Consider the following 21,241-nt stretch of genomic DNA (forward strand, 5'->3'; position numbering starts at 1 on the left):
CCAGCAGGCAAAGGATGAAACACAGTTATCCTGGACAGAACCCTAAACATACAAAAACCCAAAGTACTATTGGAGGGCATAGAAACTGACATCCTAGTAAACATCAAAGCAATACAGAAATGAGACAACCTGATCAAGAGACTCCTTCACAACCCAATCAAGAAAGTCAAATCACAAAACGAGAACGATGGTGGATACAAAGCAGTGGATGTGTCCTCTCACACTTCTATGTCTGGCCAAAAATACACAAACTGACATACATCTTCATCCAATTGTATTATTACCAGGGACCCCAAAATACAATAAAGAACTTGCCCCCACCCCAAAAAATTGGACATCTCAATGCTACTTTTGCATTTTCATCCTTATCTTTCTGCTTGCACTAGATATCCCTAGTAGCTGAAATGTAAACCTAGCCAGTGTCTTATAGTCTAAGGAACTAGAAAGCTCCTTTTAGCTAGCATTAATGTCTATGTCAGATTACATAAAGCCCAGAAAATGTCAACACAGAGACACACACATACACACACACCACACAGAGACACAAAGCCTGCAAGAGTAATACACAAAGGTCCCATTTTCTGCTACCTCGAAAGCCAACAGCTAATTTGGTTCCAGATAAATTGTCACTGGACTGACCTTTGTGACTGATGATCAGCAATTTCCTCTTCCAGGTCCATTAGAACCTCTGCCTGGGTCATCACCTTCTTGCTGCATGGCAGGGATTTAAGTTGAAGGACCAGAAGTCCAAGGCAGAATTTGGCACCCATTTCCTCCAGTTCCGAAGTTCCCACCTGAAGACCCTAGAAGCAAAAAAGAGAAAGGAGACGAAGGGAGAGAAAGTACCGTTAGAACCTAGAGGGAAATTCCATAATTTGGAGCATATGCACCAAAGACAAATTCCTTGTGTGTCCAATCACACTTGACCAATAAAGAATTCTATTCTATAATCAGCAGTAGCTTAGTTCATTTGTTTTACCTCCATTGCTCCCGAGAAAGCAAAAAAGGCTTTTTTCACAAAATTTTTCCAAATGGATATGAAAGTGGATGAAAACAAAGAGACTTTGGCAGGCTGGGAGCAGAAAAAAATGCAGTCAGTGATTTTTGGATACAAAAAGGGATGTCTTACAAATGCAAGCCAGTGATCCTTCAGATTCCCAAACCTCAGCTACCTTGGTCTCCTTAGCAGACCCCCACCCCTCTTTACTTTCTTGCTGCAATGAACTAAGAGAAATGTTGCCCCAGGCAGACTTGAAGAGACATTGAAATGAATTCCCTCCATAGTGAGTTCTTTGCTCCAAACACCGCAGAAACTTAATGATCACTAAATGCTTGCCTTTTGCTTGTATAGATAGATCTGTGTCGGTTCCCTTCCTTCTACATCAGAGTCCTCCTTTCAACCCAGCCTGTCCCTGAAAACGTTGACACAATGCACGGCTTTTCAACCCTTATTAAAATGATTCACAAGTAAACTAAAACTTTAGGTGCCCTTCGATGTAACAAGACTTCAATCAAAGTGTCTCTTTGAAGGAAATCACCTCATCAAAGTAACATTCTTCTCACGTGACGGGTGAGAACCAACTACCCAGTGGTGGATTGCAGGCAGTATGTCCCGATACGGGCATGCCAGAGCCTGTCCGGAGCACCAGATACCGTTCCAGTATGGAGCCCTGAAGGCCCATCCGCCCACCCAAGTTCTTTACCTGTCCTTTAAAGCCTTTTGCACACGCATGGCACGTACAGCACCTGCAAAATGCTCCGCCAAGCAGCTGGAGCATCATGGAGACTTGCAGAAGCGTTGCTGGCAGGTATGACGCATGCGCAAGTTGCTTGCGTCCATGTGGACGACGCCGGGCCCATTCCAACTGTACCGGTTGGAACAGGATCTGGAACCCATCACTGCAACTGCCCCAGTTTCATCCAGACACTAAAAGCGGTTTCTGCATATATGGAGAGAAGGAGAGTTCATTTTGCCAGATGGGAATAGCCATTCATGTTGAGTTATCCCACTGTGAATCAAAGGGTAGAAATAGACCTCTCTTTTTTTGAGTAAGAGAGTTGGCAATGATTCTGTTTCGGCCAATGCCATACAGTGGAGCAGAGTTAGATTCCTCTTCCTATTTTCACCACCATCACAACAAGAACAACACAGTGGGCTGAGAGTGACTGGGCCAAAGGCCCCCGCTGCATCTCATGGCTAAGGTGGGGCTTGAATTCATGATCTCCTGTGTTCTACTGTAGTGCCTTAACCACTAGACCAGGGGTCAGCAACCATGAACACACAGAGAGCCACTTGGACCCATTTCCCACAGAAAAGAAAACACCGGGAGCCACAAAACCCTTCCTATACTGACTATTTCCCGAGCGACCACAAAACTAGAATATGTAGTTGAATTAAACATTCTTCTGAAACTTTTCTTTTCTTGGATTTATCCATGGTTGGCCTAAAATAAATTGCATGCTGGCAGGTGTCACACATTGGCAGTTGTGACACATATTTTGAGTGACAGGGAGCCACAATAGAGGGATGAAAGAGCTACATGCACTAGACCTAGGGATTCCTTAACAATGTCACTAAAATGATGTGCAATTCCCCTTTTCCAGTCTACATTACAAAACTGAGACTCATTCCACATCCAAAGACTAAACCAAGGATGTCAAACTCGTGGCCCCCAGGCCAGATTATCACGCGCTGGTCATGCCCACCTCCTGGTTTAGCAAAGGGGTGGGGGAATTGCAGTATGTCACATGATGACAACATGACACAGCAAGTTTGACACCTCTGGTCTAAACAAACTACCTCCATTTAGCTTCCAAATCCAGACATACCTGGCTAGCTGTTGCTTGAGGATTTGCATATTTTATCCACTCCTCCTAAATGTGGATAAGTATGTTTTCCTGAGTACAGGTTTGCTAAAGAGGCATAAACATTGGAGGAGCAGAGTTAAAAGCAGCACAGATTTATAGATTCCAAAAAATCTGAGCCAGCTTCTGGGCTTGCTCTTTGCACTGTTCACGATAGCTCCAATTAATATGCTGTCCAACAGCTTGCTGCCTGAATTAGTAGGGAAAGGAGACTGTCAATTTATTTATACCCAGCCGCAGGGCATCACCACTGTGTGTTTGTAAAGCTATTATGATGCAGAGAGTATTCTGTGAGCATACATGTGCAGGCGAGCTGGTAACAAGGTAGATAATGCCAACTATTATCCCCAGAGAGAGCACCTGGAATATTCTATTGCTCAGTGGACTTAATTTTCTTTCCCTCGTTTTGCCAATAAACATGTGGGCTTTAAAACCTGGTGCTTCTTATTATTTGAATGGGGCTAATGCACCAGTTCCCATCTGCGTAGGCTCTCCATTTACAAACAAACTTTCATTGGCAATAGTTCAGCTAGCCAGGTTGATAACCAAAGGCCTATTCATGTCTTTCTCTGTACTTCTATGCATCCTCTGGAAGAAAGCTCATCTAATAATGAAAAGCTTCTTAAGACAATGAAGCCAAATATTAGACCTTCCCAGATAATAATTTGTGCAGCTCTACTTTCCTGACTCTTGCTCAAGAGATTAGTCTTCTTTGCCTTGCATCTCCTTCCATAGTTTCTCCTGAATAGCTTCCAAGATATTCTCTTCTTTCACTCATCACAATCTATTTTCTAAGGAGTACATTTACACTATGAAATACATGTCTTATGGAGATTCTCAGTCCTCCAAGTCATTGTTGTCCCAAAGGTGTTTTTTTCAAGAGGCAACTGGACTTTCTGGTTTTTCTTTGAAGATGTTTTGCTTCTCATCTAAGAAGCTTTTTGGATGGGAAGCGAAATATCTTCAAAGAAAAAGCAGAAAGTCCAGATGCCTTTTGAAAAAAGCACCTTTGGGGCTACAAAACACAGCCCTCAAATGTTTAATTGGCTTTTGGTTCAAGCTAAAGTGGATTGATTTGCATCCACTGCTACTCTTTTGTCACTCTGTTCAAAATTGTTCAAAATTTATCCTTGATGTTCCTTGGGGCAAGGACACTGCATGATGACATGCTGTTTGCACATTGATGTTGCTAAATTCATAAAAGTAATACTCTACTACTTTTAACTTCCCTCTACTCCAGCAATGGGAGGGAATCCAAAAGAACAAACAGTCTGGTGATTTTGTTGCGTTAAAAACTAAAGTCCTGACTTGATTTGAAGTGAATTCAAGTGTGCTAAAAGTAATCCTCCAGCTATGTCTTCTTCTTTTTTTCCAGTTCTTATACCTGAGCTGTCAGGTTTACTAAAGCAACAGATGGGACTCTGAGCAGGTTAAACAAAGTGGAAGCAATTACAGTGGGGGTGTTTCCCAAGGCTATTACTTTGATTTTTTTCATCATTATGATGTTCCTGCCCATAAAGTTGGCTTCCTTTAAAAAAACATATCCACACATTCATAGAATGCTCAAAGGAATCATGAAGCCACAGAAAAGTTTTTGTACGGTTGCTTCCTTATGCCTTGGAGATCAGTTGGTACTATTTTTTTCTGATTGAGAAGTTGCTGTGGCAAAGAAAATCAAATTCTGGAATGGCTCTTGCCTGGTGGTAACTTCTAGGAACTTCTAGAATCATCCAGCCATTGGTGAGGTAATATAAGCCTCACATCACTATCCTTCTACTACCGTAGCACAACAATAGTGGGATGTCTAAAGAACAGAAGGTATTTACATGTAATGGTCAGAATAGAACCTCATATAACTTTTGAGTTTGGGAATAAAGATTAAAATAGAAATTGGGTTAAGATAGACATATCTTCTCCACGGAACTATCTTCTTGGTTAAATATCTATGGGGATTCTCAATTATCCAAGTCATGGTTGTCCCAAAGGTTCTTTTCCAAAAGGCAACTGGACTTTCATGGTTTTTTTTTTCCTTGAAAATGTAGCACTTCTCATTCAGTTTAGTTCAGAATTGAAGAAATGTCTTGGATGAGAAGCAAAATGTTCTCAAGAGAAAAACCAAGAAAGTTCAGTTGCCTTTTGGAAAGGCACTTTTGGGATATCTCCATGGTTGTTCCTTTAAGGCATAAATCTATTTTTAATAAGAGCCAGTATAGTGAAGTGGTTGAGATGAGTTTGGAAAATCCCAAGTGCATGTCTGTCCTTGGCCATAGAACCATTGATGACTTTGGATCAGTCATCCCTTAGATAGTTGATCTGTACAAGATCTCTTTAAGAGAAAATTCCCCTAGGACAGCTATTTTGAGTTCTCACAGAAGGTATGGACCATAAATATGAAAGTGTTGGCAGTGACTATTCAGCAATTCATGAGCAATTAACCACAAAGGAGCAGTAGATAAAGAGTTAACACATTTTGTTTCTACTCATTGGCTAAGTAATTGCTAATCTGGGAGTCACTTTTTTTCTGCCTTTATTTCTAGGCACATTTTGACTCCCTTTTTGGCAGGATATATTTAATCATAGGCTATGTTTTGCCTATTCCTATACTGTATTTCTTGTAAGTAAATCTTCTTTTTCCATTTGTTGCTACAAAGCCTGCTTCACTAATTCTTACTTGGGTTAGATTTATGCTCTCATCCAGACACCAGAATGCCTCCACCACATCAAAATCATTATCACCACCACATCACTGCAGCTTCGCCAAGCTAAGTGCCTCCAAATGTCTTTGATGCTAAACCCATCAATTCTATCTTGCATATTCCCTGGTTTGAAATGGATCTCAAGTCAAAAAGCATTTAACAGGATCAAAGTTGACAACAGTCAATATAAACCAATTAGCGTACATGATATAGTCAACCAATCACTTTCAGCTCTGTCATCTAACCATGAATTATGAACACGGCTCAATTTCTTAGGCTCACACTCCACACCCGGCCATAAATTACGATTTATAAATTCAATGGCTGGATTCATATACTATGCTAAGTAATTGGATTAGTGCACTACAGCCAGAGCCTATGTAAGTAGGATATACAGTAGACTATATAAGTAAATACTCAATTCTATTACAAAACTTCCTTTAAAACTCAACAACATATGACGCACGTCTGAAGAAGGCTGATAATCTGTTCTGCCCTTCTTTGATCTTGTTAAAAATCTTAGATATAAAGGACAAACCTCTCATAGTTATTCTGGTCAGAGATGTTACATCCAGCTTACTCCATGATCCAAAGGTAATCTGAGTGCTTCGGCTGATCTAGTTGGCTAAACAGATATCCCTGACCTCCTTCACTGGTTTATGGGCTTTTCTCCTAAAGGCTTGTTTCATAAACTGGGAGTCAGGTCTAGACAAACCAGTGCTGCAGATAGTCTTTGGAATAAAGTCTTTCAGAATCAAATCATGTCATCGTTTACTCAGACTGAGTTGCACTACCTTGCACTTCCAAGGAAAACCATTTCCCATATACTGAAATGTTGCATGAGAGCCTCAATCGCATACAACCGAGCCAGACATGAGAGAAAAACAAGGTGCAAAACAACAGGCTTTTAAACATTGGCTGGTCTTCTCCCGACTTTGTCCTAGGGACAAAAGCAATAGCACTTAGACTTATATACCACTTCACAATACTTTTACAGCCCTTTCTAAGTCATTTACAGAGTCAGCCTATTGCCCCCAACAATCTGGGCCCTCATTTTACCCACCTCTGAAGGATGGAAGGCTGAGTCAACCTTGAGCCTGGTGAGATTTGAACTTCCAAATTGCAGTCGGCCGGCAGACAACAGACGTAGCCTGTAGTACTGCATTCTAACCACTGTGTCACTGCGGTGCAGTGGTTATACAAAAGGTTGTATAAGGCAGGATTATGGGTTCTATGTGGCCTTCTGAACTCATTTGTGCATATGCTGTGCACGTGCTACGAGGTTTCCTACACCGATCCAGGCTCTTGAGATGTGCTAAAGGTAATTCATTAGAGAAAGGAGAGATAATGTGTTTTAGAGGGGGATTTTCATTCAGGTTTTGCTCGTTTCCCCAGGCTTGCTATTCCTTCACAGGATAACACCCCAGACATATTTAGTTTTTCTCCCCTTAAAATTTCATTGAACTGGAATAATGTGTTACTGGGTTTTAACGATGGAGTGGGATGGGTCCACTGAGGTCAGGATAAAAGGGTTTGTGGGCTCCAGCTGCTCATCTGCGTGATCCATCATGTTGCTCTAATGATACTCAAGAGAGCTAATAATTGATTCTAGCCATTAGACGCGAGAGGGAGGGAAGAGCCCGAGGTAGCATCCTTGTTCCTCTGGCTGATGAATGGGGACATAATCACTTTCCTTCTTCTGCAGTCCCAGGGCAGTTGGTAGCTAATGCTGGGTTGGTTAGGAAAAGGAAAGCAAGTTCCGTCTCAGAAAAAGGTGAAAGCCCAAATGGACCTCATCTTTGGTATAAAGAAAGAGATACAATCCTGCTCTCTTTCATCCCTTGCTCGCTTTCCTAATGGCAGGATATCTTTCCTCTTTTTTATTACAATCCTAGGGCAGCTGGAATCGGCACAGCTATTTGAATAGGACACGTGAAGGCGCACAAGGAGCTCCTTTGTTAGAACGGACAAACGGAACTGGAGGGCAATATTAAGGACAGGCACTCTGTGACGTGTGATCGGCTCTACCTACTGCTTTCAGAAGCATCAGATGCTCTTTGAGTCGAGCGCAAGCCATGTTTCCCACCGAGATTCGTACAGAAGTATCTGCAAAATCAAAAGGCAGCACATTTTCTCCCCTGCTGTTTCCGCACCACTTATTAAAATAACACTATTTTTAAAGCAGGATATCACACGCATCCAAAATGCCTTTTACATGTCGCTCCTTCTGTAGGAGGACCAATCCACTGGGGGAAGGAGCCGGAGTCAGGAGTGACGCACGCTGTATTTGAATGTCAAAGTTTTAAGCCATCGCCTGTATCCTCTGCTGAATTCCACAGAAGGAATGGTTGAAAAAAGCTAGAAAGGTTTTGCTGGCCTTTTTTTTTTTTCAATTCATTTGATCGCTGATAGTATCCTTCCTCCCCCGCCCCCACAAAAAAACATGGAATTATCCAGAAGGCCTTATTTTAGATACATGTACTTCTTGGCACAAATTGGCTCAAAACGTTTAAGGAATGAGAAAGCAATTCTTACATTTAACAATCCTTTTAGTGATCTAAATTAGATATCAAAATGGGCCCAAGAAAGACATTGCAAGGTTTCAGGAGGGCTTTATAGGAAGTGTTTAATCTTGCCAAAAAAAAACCCTCAGAGGTCTATAGAAACTGGAGTTGTGTCTATGCTGTCTCAATGCCTGGACAATATTTGTACCTGGATGACCATCAGCCAGGTAAAGCTTAATTCTAATTAAGATCCAACTGGTGATGATAAGCAGGATGAAGTGCCTGGAAGAACAGAGCCAGATGGTCCATTTTAAGTCATTCTCAAGAAAATATGCATTTGAGGCTTAATGTAAAAGTTAGTTTTCAGGCAGACCAAAAAAACCCAATTTGATGTTGCATCAGGCTGTTATCAAACCAAGAAATAGAAAGGAATTGTAATTCCTGCCTCAAAAAGAGTTGCTTATAGCCCTTTACTTAAACTGGTGGGGGGAAAATTACCATAAAATATTTGAACATGCATTATTATTTGATAATGAATAATAATGCCTTAACCACTGTCTTTCAGTTTTGGTTCCAGACTATAACTGCATTACTTAAATAAGCCAAGTAGCTTGGTCCAGTGGTGGGATTCAAACTTTTTTACTACCGGTTCTGTGGGTGTGGTGTGGCTTGGTGGGCATGGAATGCAAGGATACTGTAAAATCTCCATTTTCACCACATTCCAGGGCAAGGATACTGTAACATCTCAATTCCCTCCCTATTCCAGGGGAAAGATACTGAAAAGTCTCCATTTCCACCCTACTGCAGGGCAAGGATATTGTAAAATTTCTACTTCTACCCCACTCCAGGGCAAGGATATTGTAAAATCCCCATTCCCTCCGGACCCCAATAACCTGCTTCACAGGTCCTGTGCAGGGCAACAGAAGAAGACCCAGCCGATCAGCTGGGACTTGGGAGGCAGACAATAGATGGGGCAGAGCCAGCCAGAGGTGGTATTTGCCGGTTCTCTGAACTACTCAAAATTTCCGCTACCAGTTCCCCAGAACCAGTCAGAACTGGCTGAATACCACCTCTGCCTTGGACATATTTTCTTTTTTCAGATGCCACCCACCACCCATTATCTAGGATACATGTCAAAATGGGGATGGCGCCTTCCATGCATTTAGGAAGAATTTGGAATGATGTATGCATCCTTTAAATGTTTTGCTCATGCTTATTTAACTTGGTGCCAAGCTGAGCACCAAGTCTGACACATTCCTAGGTGTGACAGATAGTATGAAAACCACATGAGTTTCACAAAGTCTGATAAGCTGCTGGAGAAGCTGTAAGGATGCTTGCACAACATACGGGCAGAAGGGAAAAGGAAGGAAGTGGATTTCAATCAATTGTCAGGATTTGTTTTGATACAAGAGCAATGTTGACATATATGCATGGATAGAACAAGACCAAGGATTGCAGAGTGTTGCATGACAAATTAAGAGCTTATCACAGACACCTCTAATGAAAACAAGGGGAGAAACAGTGTTTGTACTTCTGCTCGTCAGATTTCTGGATTTCACTCCAAATAAAAATCAAAGAAAAAACAAATCTCAGGGAAACACACTTGCTAAAACAGCAAATATTAATGTCTCTGTGAAGGAAATCCCCACAGTGCATGATTAACAGGGCATTCTGTTAGTCATAGTCATGATTTCCTGCATCACTGAAAAATACAAAAGCATTGCTTGTTTATCATTAAATGGCTCAAGCAAGATTTCAAAACCAAGAAGAAAGGGAGAACTGTACTTTCTTCCACTCCATGTTTTGGAATACTACGCTGTTTCCCTGAAAATAAGACCTCCCCCAAAATAAGCCCTCTCCTAAAATATTTAAACGCATGTGCAGCCAGTCTCTGGCATTTCCTGGAGGAGGGGAAAACATGCACCATGGACCCCACATGCATGTGCCATCCATGCGGAATAGCCTCACAGAGGCCGCTCCCGCAAAGTACAGTTACCGCGCCCCTTCTCTTTGTGGCGGCTGTAAACAGAACGGCAGACCCAGCGACGCTAGGGCTGACAAGAGTGTGCCAGAAATAGAAACAAAACTTCTGGCTCTCTCTGGATCACCTGATCCATGGACCACAGGACAAGGTTAAGGGGCCTCCTGAACCTCAAAAATAATAAGACCTCCCTGAAAATAAGGCCAAGTGCTTATTTTGGGGGTCAAAAGAAAATAAGACCCTGTCTTATTTTCGAGAAAACATGGTAGTACAGCCAATTCATTGATATAAAAAAAAATAAGGCAGTAACATGCTGGACACTTAGTTTAGATTACACATAGGAAGATGCACTGCTGAGCACAATTTCTTCTGAAGCACTATGCATTGGAGATTTTGAAAACATTTCATGGGCACTGTCACAAAATAGCTACTGCATTGTGGCTTGCCTATTTACAAAATAGTAATGCAGTGGATGTCACCAGTTACAACTTATCTTAATGCTACAGAGGCAGACAGGCAACTGTACCTCATTTCATTGCTTTGGGAGTTATGGGATCCTGTCTTCTGATATATGCCATCACAGAATAACAGAGCCAGAAGGGACCCTGCAAGTCTTCTAGTCCAACCCTCTGCTCAAGCAGGAAGCTATATAATGTTCAGACAAATGGTTGTCCAATCTCTTGTTAAAAAAACTCCTATGTTGGAGCACCACAACTTCTGGAGGCAAGTTGTTCCACTGATTAATTGTTCCACCGATTAATTGTTCCACTGATTGATTAACTGTCAGGAAATTTCTCCTTAGTTTTAGGTTGCTTCTCTCCTTGATTAGTTTTCATCCATTGCTTCTTGTTTTGCCTTCAAGTGCTTTGGAGAATAGATGGGCTCCCTCCTCTTTGTGGCAGTCAACCAGTGCTGCCTGCCTTTTTAAAAATGTGCTGCCTAGCTTTTTAAAAATGGTAAAGGTGGGTTACCTTTCAGGCTCTTCACAAATCATGTCCATCATTTCTTTAGAGCTGAGGTGGCACAGTGGTTAGAGCAGGGGTGGGTTCCTGTACCAGTTAGTACCGGTTTGCTTCGCATGCACTTTGCCCATTTCCTCCCTTCCAGAACTTCCAGGAGGCCCATATTCCTCCTCCTTGAGCCTCGACGAAGGCCCTGCACTTACCTTGCATCCAAAATGGGCCACATGGAGACTACTGGGAGGGATGTGATGATGTGGCAGGGGCCGGGCGTGGTGGGCAGGGCCAGTCAGGGGTAGGATTTGGAGGTTCTCTGAACCGGCCATAACATTAGCTATGGGTTCTCCCAAACCCAGGCGAACCCATAGCAGCCCACCCCTGTCTTGACATCAAAAGTCTGTCCTCTCAACATGCATTTACCAATCTTTCTTTTCTTTTCCTAGACAGATGCACACACAAACATCCCTAGCCAGAAAGTTTGTCACCTTTAGAAAGAGCAAAAGTGATGGAAATAACTTAGGAGGTGATGCATGAACACGTTAGAGGAAGTCCCAACGGGTGCACCTCAAGCATAGAAACTCTGTTAAGGTCATCCAGATTCACTGTTAACATCAAGCCATATGGGACTTCCCAAAGTCTGTCTTCTCTCTTGATTAGATTAGGAATTCGTGTTGCCTCATTGCATTTATTAATGCTTGGCCAGATGTTGGTGAGAACTCAATGATCTTCACAGGTTGTGAGACCCTTTCCTGTCACTCATAATGTGGACGATATATATATATATATATATATCCATCCTTCATCATAGATCTCCGGGATTGCATAGCTTAGTTAAAACCTCTTTTTTTTCCAAGGCCATCCTTATCATTAGGTGAAACCATGCAGATGCTTCAGTAGCTATTCTAGGGAGTTGTAAAAGATCAGCCAAATGCTTTATATAATTTACTATTATTTTAGCTTTACTACCAGGGAGGAGCGAAGTTGTTTGTGGCATTGCCTGCCCCAGGTGTCCAAACACATTGATGTGGGGAGTGAAGTGGGGAGGCTGTGCTTCACAGACTTCTAATTTCCATATTTCATATTTAACTGCCTGACTTCACACCAGGGCTCAGTAGTAAATCTCAGCTCTCCAGACACTTAACCCCTTTTTTTCAAGAATAATCTTGCTTGGCAGAAGATCCTCAGACAGGACTTGGCTACGTTTAGACTTCTTCTTTCAAAAGACATACATACAGAGATGATTTGCTCTTTGTATCACAAACAAATCCAAGCTTTTGTAAAACTCCAGGCTCCAGGATGTTTCTCCCACCTTTCTAAATGAGCAGATAACTTGGCAATCTGTTTGGCAGACTGGACTGTTTTAGATCTGTTTATGCCACATTTTCTTTTAGCCCGAGAAATGCTGTTGGCTTGCCAAGTCTCAGCCCTAACATTGACTATATTATATGAAGAGCCTTGGTGGCGCAGTGGTTAGAGTGCAGTACTGCAGGCTACTTCTGCTGACTCCCGGCTGCTACAATTTGGCAGTTCGAATCTCACCAGGCTCAAGGTTGACTCAGCCTTCCATCCTTCCAAGGTGGGTAAAATGAAGACCCAGATTGTTGGGGGCAAGAGGCTGACTCTGTAAACCGCTTAGAGGGGCTGTAAAGCACTGTAAAGCAGTATATAAGTCTAAGTGCTATTGCTATATTGCCAGCAATACAGACTGCACAACAGTATCACTCTTTCAATACGAGCCATTCCACACATATATGTATATTTTTGTCTGTTCCGTTTGACATATTTTGCAGAAAATAAATCAGTTATTGATATTCACCTCTTTGGGTTGAGTCCTCTAAAGCAGAAATACTTTCTACAGGCCAAGGACCAAGGATTCGGGTTAGGGAGCTGAATGACATGTGTGTGGTGTGTGTGAAGGTGGGTTTGGTGGGGAAGAGTTCTAGAACTTTGAATTGTAGAAACTCTGGAAATAGGTTACACCTGTTTTAAGAGTTGTGTGCCTCATGTGATTCCCACCTCAGGCTGGCAGGAAACTGTGCTGTCATTTTTAAGCAAAGGTAATTATTTATTTGTATCCTGCTTTATTATGTTTACTAATAACAGCAGTGAACTTATCCACATACCTCTTCCTCCTCCTATTTTCCTCACAACAACAACTCTGTGAGGTAAGTTGGGTTGAGAGAGTAGCCCAAAGTCATCCTTTTATGCCTAAGGGGGGAGGGGGGAGGGACTAGAATTCACAGTCTCCTGGTGATTGGCCTAAAGTCACCCAACCGGCTTTCATGACTAAGGCGGGACTAGAACACACAGTCTCCTGGTGATTGGCCAGAAGTCACCAGTTAACTTTTATGCCTAAGTCCTGGTAATTTAACTACTAGACCAAAACTGTCTCTCAAAGAGTCTTCCAAGTAATGCAAAAGAAAAAAAAAAGCAATGCAAACCCATCCATGTTGTGATTTCTTCCGCAACAATAATAAAACCTTCTATTTCACATTTCAGTAACTATTGATAACATTTTAGCAATAACACATTCATCATTTGTAAACAATTCCATTTCAACTTCAGTCTTACAAAGTTCAAACCTAAAAATTCGTTTAATTCGTTTAACTCTTTCTAATGAGGGGACGTTTGGTGCTCTCTGAGCTTGGTGGTTTTCTTGCAGACGTTTCATGACCCAACTAAGTAACATCATCAGCACTGATGTTACCTAATTTAGGTAATGAAATGACTGCAAGAAGACCACCATGCTCAGAGAGCACCAAGGACCCCTCATTTCAACCCTGAGCTAAAAATGATCTCCTCTGTCAGAATCTCCCTACTAATTGCACATAAGAAAGCCATTGAATGTCTTTTCTACTATTTCTTTTCTTGTTTCTATGCTTTCAACAGTAATGAAACCAACCATAGCTTAGCAGGATGTATGAATCCACTCTACCAGTGTTAACCAAGCTTTACTTAAGCTTTCTACTCTGCAATCCTCAGCCATCATGGGAAAACTGCTTTTGGGATGCTCAGGTTGTGAGCAGCTGATCAAATTCTCTTTGTAATTATAACCCCAGAGGTCCATAGGAAAGTAGATATGAGTCAAACACTGTTTTTTTTTCCTTATCCCTACCTTCAAAAGCTTCAGAGATCACAGAACATTGTCACAGTGCTACACAGTCCATTAGGACTGGTCACTCCTACATGTAACTGCAAGCAAGCACAAAGAATTAAGTGTACAAGGGAGTGCAAGCTGCATTTGTGCAAATACTTGTTCTTGACCTAGGCTTCCCCAAAAAGCACAAAGCAGATTCCTGGTCCCGACATTAACACATTATTAAACAAATGTGAATTCCTCCCATTCACATTCAGCAAAGGCCTGGTAAAATCTTTTAAAGGTGAAGTTATGACCACAGACCTTATCTAGCTTGGAAAGCTACCATGTAAATATTTTCCCAATGAGGTGCTGTGCAAGGAAAGACTTGGCACAGAGTCTCTGAGATTCACGGACAGATCTTCACACTTCTGAAATGAGTGAACGAATGAACAGATTGTTTCCTGCAAAACCCCACTCCCCTTTCACTCCTCTTTCATTTCCTATATGAGGGGCCAATCACCATCCATCTGTGGCTTTACTCCCAAGTCGACCCTGATTTCTGAGCTGTTCTGTTCTTCTGGCACCTCTGTGCATGTGCACACTGGGAACAGGCTCCAGCTGTTCCTCTGCCTCACTGCTGTCTAGCTCCAAAGGCAGCTGAGAACTGTCAGATGGCCTTAGCCCAACCTCTGCCTCTGATGCAGAACCCTCATCTGAGCCTTCCCCAACCTCCAGGACTGTCCCATGTTCCTCCACAACCTTCTCAATGTCTGACTTTGATGGGCCACAGCAATAGTAACTAAAAAGTACTAAAATGGGTTACAAAGAGTGGCATCCTTTGACCCAGTCAGAAACATCATCACAAAGAATAGGTGGTACCTGGCTCAATAGTAGTATCTGCAAGAGGGGTTTTGGTGTCCTGGTAGACAATCACTTAAAATTTGAGCCAGCAGGGTGCTGCAGCTGCCAAAAAAGCCAATACAGTCCTAGGTTGCATTAACAAAGAAATAGAATCAAGATCACGTGAAGGGTTTTATCTCTTTATAATGCCTTGGTAAGACCAAACTTGGAATATTTTTTTGGTTTTGGTCACCATGAAATGAAAAAGATGTTGAGACTTTGGAAAGAGTGCAGACAAGCACAACAAAGACTGGAGGCTAAAACGTATGAAGAACGGTTGCAGGAATTGGGTATCCCTAGTTTAATGAAAAGAAGGACTAGGGATGACATGGTAGCAGTGTTTCAATATCTAAGAGGGTGCCACAAAGAAGAGGGGGGGGCACTTTATTCTCCAAAGCACTTGAAGGAAGGACAAGAAGCAATGGATGGAAACTAATCAAGAAGAGAAGCAACCTAGAAATAAGGAGTAATTTCCTGAAAATTTGAACAATGAATCAGTGGAACAACTTGCCTCCAGAAGCTGTGAATGCTTCAACACTGGATGTTTTGAAGAAGAGATTGGACAATCCTTTGTCTGAAATGTTATAGGGTTTCCTCCTTGAGCAGGGAGTTGGACTAGAAGACCTCCAACGTCCCTTGCAACTCTGTTATTCTGTTAAAGAATCAACCCCCTTTCCTCTCTGCCTAATGTTAACACAAATGATATTAAATTTTATCAAGATGACAGTTGAGCTAGGCTCTATGCTGCACATATATGATTATAAGTATTGACCATTTTACATAATAAGAACCAGAGCTGAAGCAGTGCCTGTTCAGTTGCAAAAAAAAAAACCTCCATATGATTGGTGTTTTTTATTAGCTCAGTACAAATTAGGGCTGCTAATTAGAGATACAACAGGAGGGCAATATCCTTGTACTAAAAAGCAAATCTGTCCCTTTCTGGAATTGGCTTGATTATTCCTGGGCATAATCAAATGGCCTATTTACCAGCCCCCAATAAATCCTCAAACAATGACCAGTCAAGATTGACTTTGTTAGTCCCAGGAATTTCCTTGAGCATTGATGTGGATTTATTTAAGGGTGAAAGTTCATTCTCCCAGCTTGTGGGTTGGTTTCCAAATGTTTCGTTACCAGGCTAGGTAACATCTACAACTGAGTTTAGGGGATGTTAGTGTCAATGTTTTCCTGTTTATAACGGCTTCAGGTGTGTGAGGGGTGTCAAGTGAGAGTCTTGTAATGGGTTTTGTGGTAAGGAGTTTGCATCAGGTCATTGAGAGGTGATGAATTTATTTATTGAGCAAGGAGAGGAAATGCACCATAAGTGTGTGTGTGTGTGTGTGTGTGTGTGTGTACACACATGTATGTATGTATGTATGTATGTATGTATGTATGTATGCATGTATGTATATGTATATATTTGGAACCATTGGAACAGCTCCTTGTGGTTGATCTCTTCAGCATCCAAACTGTTCCTTTCTGCCTCCCATTGGGAAAAGGAAGAAACTGGAATATTTGGAAGATCATCAACTTCACAGGATCTTCTGTTGTTCTCCCCAATATTGATAAGCTTTAGGGCAAATAACCATAGCAATAGCAATAGCAGTTAGACTTATATACCGCTTCATAGGGCTTTCAGCCCTCTCTAAGTGGTTTACAGAGTCAGCATATTGCCCCCAACAACAATCTGGGTCCTCATTTTACCCACCTCGGAAGGATGGAAGGCTGAGTCAACCCTGAGCCGGTGAGATTTGAACAGCCGAACTGCAGAACTGCAGTCAGCTGAAGTAGCCTGCAGTGCTGCATTTAACCACTGCGCCACCTCGGCTCTTCCCATATATTTTATGCAGAAATAAAACTCAAGCTATAGTGTTCACATAACATGACTTTGACAACTGCTACCTTGGGGAAAACCTCAACCGGTTTTCTAAAATGGCATAGGGTGTCCTGTTTGAACAGGGCTTAGAAGATCTCCAAGGTCCCTTCCAGCTCTATTCTGTTTTATATCATTAGCATGTCACCAATAGGCAGTTTAAGAAGCTGCCTCTTATTTATTTACACCCCATCTTTCCATGCAACAAATGATCAAAGTCACTCAGAAAAGCAAGATAAAGGTAAAGGTTCCCCTCGTACATATGTGCTAGTCATTTCCAGCTCTAGGGGGAGGTGCCATTTCAAAGCCGAAGAGCCAGTGCTGTCTGAAGATGTCTCCGTGGTCATGTGGCCAGCATGACTAAACGCCGAAGGTGCACAGAACGCTGTTACCTTCCCACCAAAGATGGTCCCTATTTCTCTACTTGCATTTTTACATGCTTTCAAACTGCTAGGTTGGCAGAAGTTGGGACAAGTAATGGGAGCTCACTCCATTAGAGGAGCTAGGGATTCGAACCACAGAACTGCCGACCTTTCTGATCGACAAGCTGAGTGTCTTAGACACTGAGCCACCACGTCCCTTCAGAAAAGCAAAGCCCCAAAATAAAACACAGAAAGACACAAGTAAAAAATTTAAACAATATTGGTACAGTTATCCCGAATAGACGATCCTTTACCATTCCCAGAGTTCTGCTTTGTTGAAATGCAAGTCAGACTAATCAATCACTTGGTATGCATCAGAGATATTTGCAGTAAGAATTGTGAATGCCACATGTTTAAGAAAAAAAATCCACTGTGGATTTCTTTTATATCCCTTTTCTGCCCTCTTGAATATTCACAAGCTGCAACAATAGTTCTACCATATACCTTCCACTCTTTTAAAAATAATTGTCTCCAGTCTCCAGCCAGAAATGAAGAATAATAGGCTTATCAATGACAGTATCTTCCTTCCAGTTTCTTCCACCCCCAAGTTCTTCAAAACTTTTCAGCTTGCAGACTTCCCAAGGTCCTTGTGGAGAGGATGAGGCACTCAGGGTTACATATAGAGCAACCACCATTGTTACAACATTGTGTATTGCTCTTTGGAAAAGCACAATACGGTTAGTAGTTTGTGTCTAATTACTTGCAAATGGAAAAGAGCTGAAAAGGACATATCCCCACCCGCCACCCCCAGCTCTGCATTTGCTAAAAGGTCATGGTGGAAGTGAGATTTCCCCCCTCCCCTTTCTCTTTCCTACTGAAGAGCATTATCAGAAGTTAATCATATTTGAACTTCATCATTAACTGCATGTTCTTCTTTTGCTATTTTCATTTTAAGAATTTCTTTCTCTCTCCTATTCTGTGATTATCATTTTCAGAGGCAAAAGCTTCCTGAATTTACTCATCTTAATCCCCATGCTATAGGGGTTTTTTGGCCATAATTTTGTTTTGAAATTATTCAAAATCCCAAGGCAAGATAAGTCCTTGGGACGGAAAACTGGTGAGCAAAAGATATGATTCTCTAATCATCATTTGGATGTTGAAACCATCTTCTTTTCCCATATTCTGTCTTTCACCAGATCAGTTTGGTGTGCGATCTGATATATTTTTTAAGACCCTTCAATCCCTTTCTTTGGGATGGGAGTTGAGTATGCCCTTCCTGATGCCTATACAGAGTTAGCAGCAGATTTCTCTTTGCACCCTGATAGACAAACATCTGTTGCTGCCTAGGATTTAACTCTCAACTTTTTGAGTGGGAGGCAAAAGTCTTTACCACCAGGCCACTTAGTGGCCAGTATGAGATGTGCAAACGGTTACTGGGCATAAATTCTACTGTATTCAAGGAAACATAATTCTGACATCCACAGATAGCCAACCATCATCCCAATCATTGTCTGTATTCACACAACATAGCGCCCTACAATTTGCCAAAGTGGCATGTTACAGCTTAATATCATTAACCCAATGAACTAAAGTCACATGACCTTCTAAACCATAAACTAGTTATTAGTTCAACTTGGCACAATATGCTAGTTCAGACTAAAATGTGGTTATCTGGTTTATTGCCAGGTGCAAAAACCAGGACCACATGTGAAATTCCAATTAAACTAACTTATTACTTACTCATGCCTATGCCCAAAAATCTACTCACTTAATGGTTAGCACTATTTTGATGCTGGATAAAGATCAAAAGAATTCAAGAGACATGAGACTTAGTCCATTTCTAGTGCCACAGAGACTCTAGGCTGATTCTTCTTCTTGACATCTCCCCCAAGGTTCTACCAATTTTTCTCCTACATTTGTACATTCAGCCAAGAGATTTTGAGAACATTGTCTGTCTGTATTAATCAGAGGGATCATAGTTTTAAGAACATATTTTGAAAACACTGAAAAATCAATTGATGCCCCTGTGTGGCAGGAAAATGTGGTATTGTTTACTCTCCTTCCCTCATTCTTTCTCTAAAGATGAACATTTTCACTTGTTTCTTTTTCACACACACACATGCACAGAGAGAGACAGAGACAGAGACAGAGATAATCAGTCAGTCAGAGGTTCTAGCAAACATTCTGGGAACCACTCTAAGTTGTGGAAGATCAAAGTGAAACAAGCCACTAATCAGTGGTGAGCAACCAGTTTCCTTGCCAAATTCTGAAGCCCTCTTAATCCCAGCCATTGGTGATGCTAGTTAGCATTGTCGCGAATTCCACAATATCTGAGATAGGCCAGATTTTAAGATCTTCTTCCTATTCCACTTTTTGAGATGAGAGCAAAAACCAGACAATTAGAGGTTGCATGATAGAAATCAGAATAAAAGAAGGCTATAAAGTGATATCATGGTTCTCCACTTTGCATGGAATGCTTACAACGACTGCAGAGGGGGAGAGAGAGAGACTCCCTTCTAGCACTGATGATGTTACTTAGCTGGGTGATGAAACATCTGCAAACAAACAACCAGCTCAGAGAGTACCAGGGGCTCCACTCTGAGCTACAAATATTCTCCTTTAACAGAACTACAGAAAGCTAGGAAACAGTGGGAGAGGTGCTAAATGAGATTTTTTTTTCCTGTTACCCTTGTGAAGGCAGGACATAAATAGTGAAGGCTCTATGCTACTCTTATCTTCTTTTTCCCCTTCGTAAGTCTATGAGCAGACCACATCTCTAACCCAAAACTGATTCTTTTTGCCCCCTGCTGGCAATATGCATAACCCTGGATCAATCTCTCAGCCTCTCCTTGCCGGTAAATTGTTTTCCCTGATTTTTCTGTGGGTTCCTTTCCCTGCTCTTAAAGAGCTTTCTTCCACCTGCCTTCCGACTTGTTTCTGCCTCTGCTTTGCTGATTTCTTTCCCTGCACTTAAAAGCTCCATTCCTTTGCTGTTCTGCTTTCTGCAAAAGGTTCACAGCTTCAGGAAGCTTTTGGGTGCAAATGGCCTGTCTGGTGAGCATTCTCTGTTCAACGACATTCTTTTTGGGAGGGAGTGGGGGAGCGACCAAAGGCTTGCATTTTTAAACCAACTTTCACTATTGCCTCAGGAATTTAAGGCATTTCAGATCAATAACCCCAAGTGCCCTTCAATCCAGCTCTGTCAGCTCCATCCTCTGGCATATGCAGTGACCAGAATGTTGACTACAGAAGACAGGGCATCAGTATGCAAGGGACGTTAGGTAAGATGCTGGAGTTAGCATCTAAGCTTGCTAGCTGTAGCCAGAGCTAGGAGAAGCCCTTGGAAAAATAGCTCTTGCACCTCTTTAAAAGTTGCATGCAGCACAAGGCTTCTTGAGCAGGGTGACATTTCCCATCACAAATTAGAGTGAAGCTCGGGATAACTGAGCATCTTCTCCTTCTGTGCAGCCTAAGAGCCTAAAATCCAGATTTGGCCATCCCAAACACAATCCTCCAGGCGAATGAAAGAAAAGGGTTCCAACAGCTCAGAGTTAGAACAATGAGAAGGACAATAAAGCAGGGCACAGATCCCACATATTGTTCAGATCAAGCGGGCTTTGAGCTGATGGCATGGTTTCAAACAACACATTCCACAATCAGGTTCATGTTAGCAGCATAGGCAAGGAGAGAGGGACGAAAACAGGGAAAATGATGTATAGGAAGGACTCTGAATTTAAAATTAGTTAATTAACTAGAAAACCCTCACCTCATTGGGCCATTATTTCAGAAACAGTTCCTCACTTATATAGAGAAGCTGACCAAGGACAGGAAAAAAGGCAGTCAGAGTACAAGCTTGTCAGAATATTCATGAACTGGAATAGGACATAGCAGCAGGTCAGCCATTGAGGACTACCATGTTTCCCCAAAAATAAGATGGGTCTTATTTTCTTTTGACCCCCGAAATAATCACTTGGGCTTATTTTCAGGGAGGTCTTATTATTTTTGAGGTGCTGAAGGTGGCAACC

At 41.9% G+C, this 21,241-nt stretch overlaps 1 protein-coding gene across 1 annotated transcript in view; it reads right to left on the reverse strand.

The window, feature by feature from the left end:
- AGBL1 (ATP/GTP binding protein like 1) overlaps positions 1-21,241 on the reverse strand; it is a 391,004-nt gene that overhangs the window by 119,528 nt on the left and 250,235 nt on the right. Inside the window, exon 22 of the mRNA XM_032233152.1 lies at positions 640-803. Coding sequence (XP_032089043.1) covers positions 640-803 — 164 coding nt within the window. The remainder of the gene's footprint in view (positions 1-639; positions 804-21,241) is intronic.

The sequence above is a fragment of the Thamnophis elegans genome, chromosome 16 (genome assembly GCF_009769535.1).
Source record: "Thamnophis elegans isolate rThaEle1 chromosome 16, rThaEle1.pri, whole genome shotgun sequence".
NCBI lineage: Eukaryota > Metazoa > Chordata > Lepidosauria > Squamata > Colubridae > Thamnophis > Thamnophis elegans.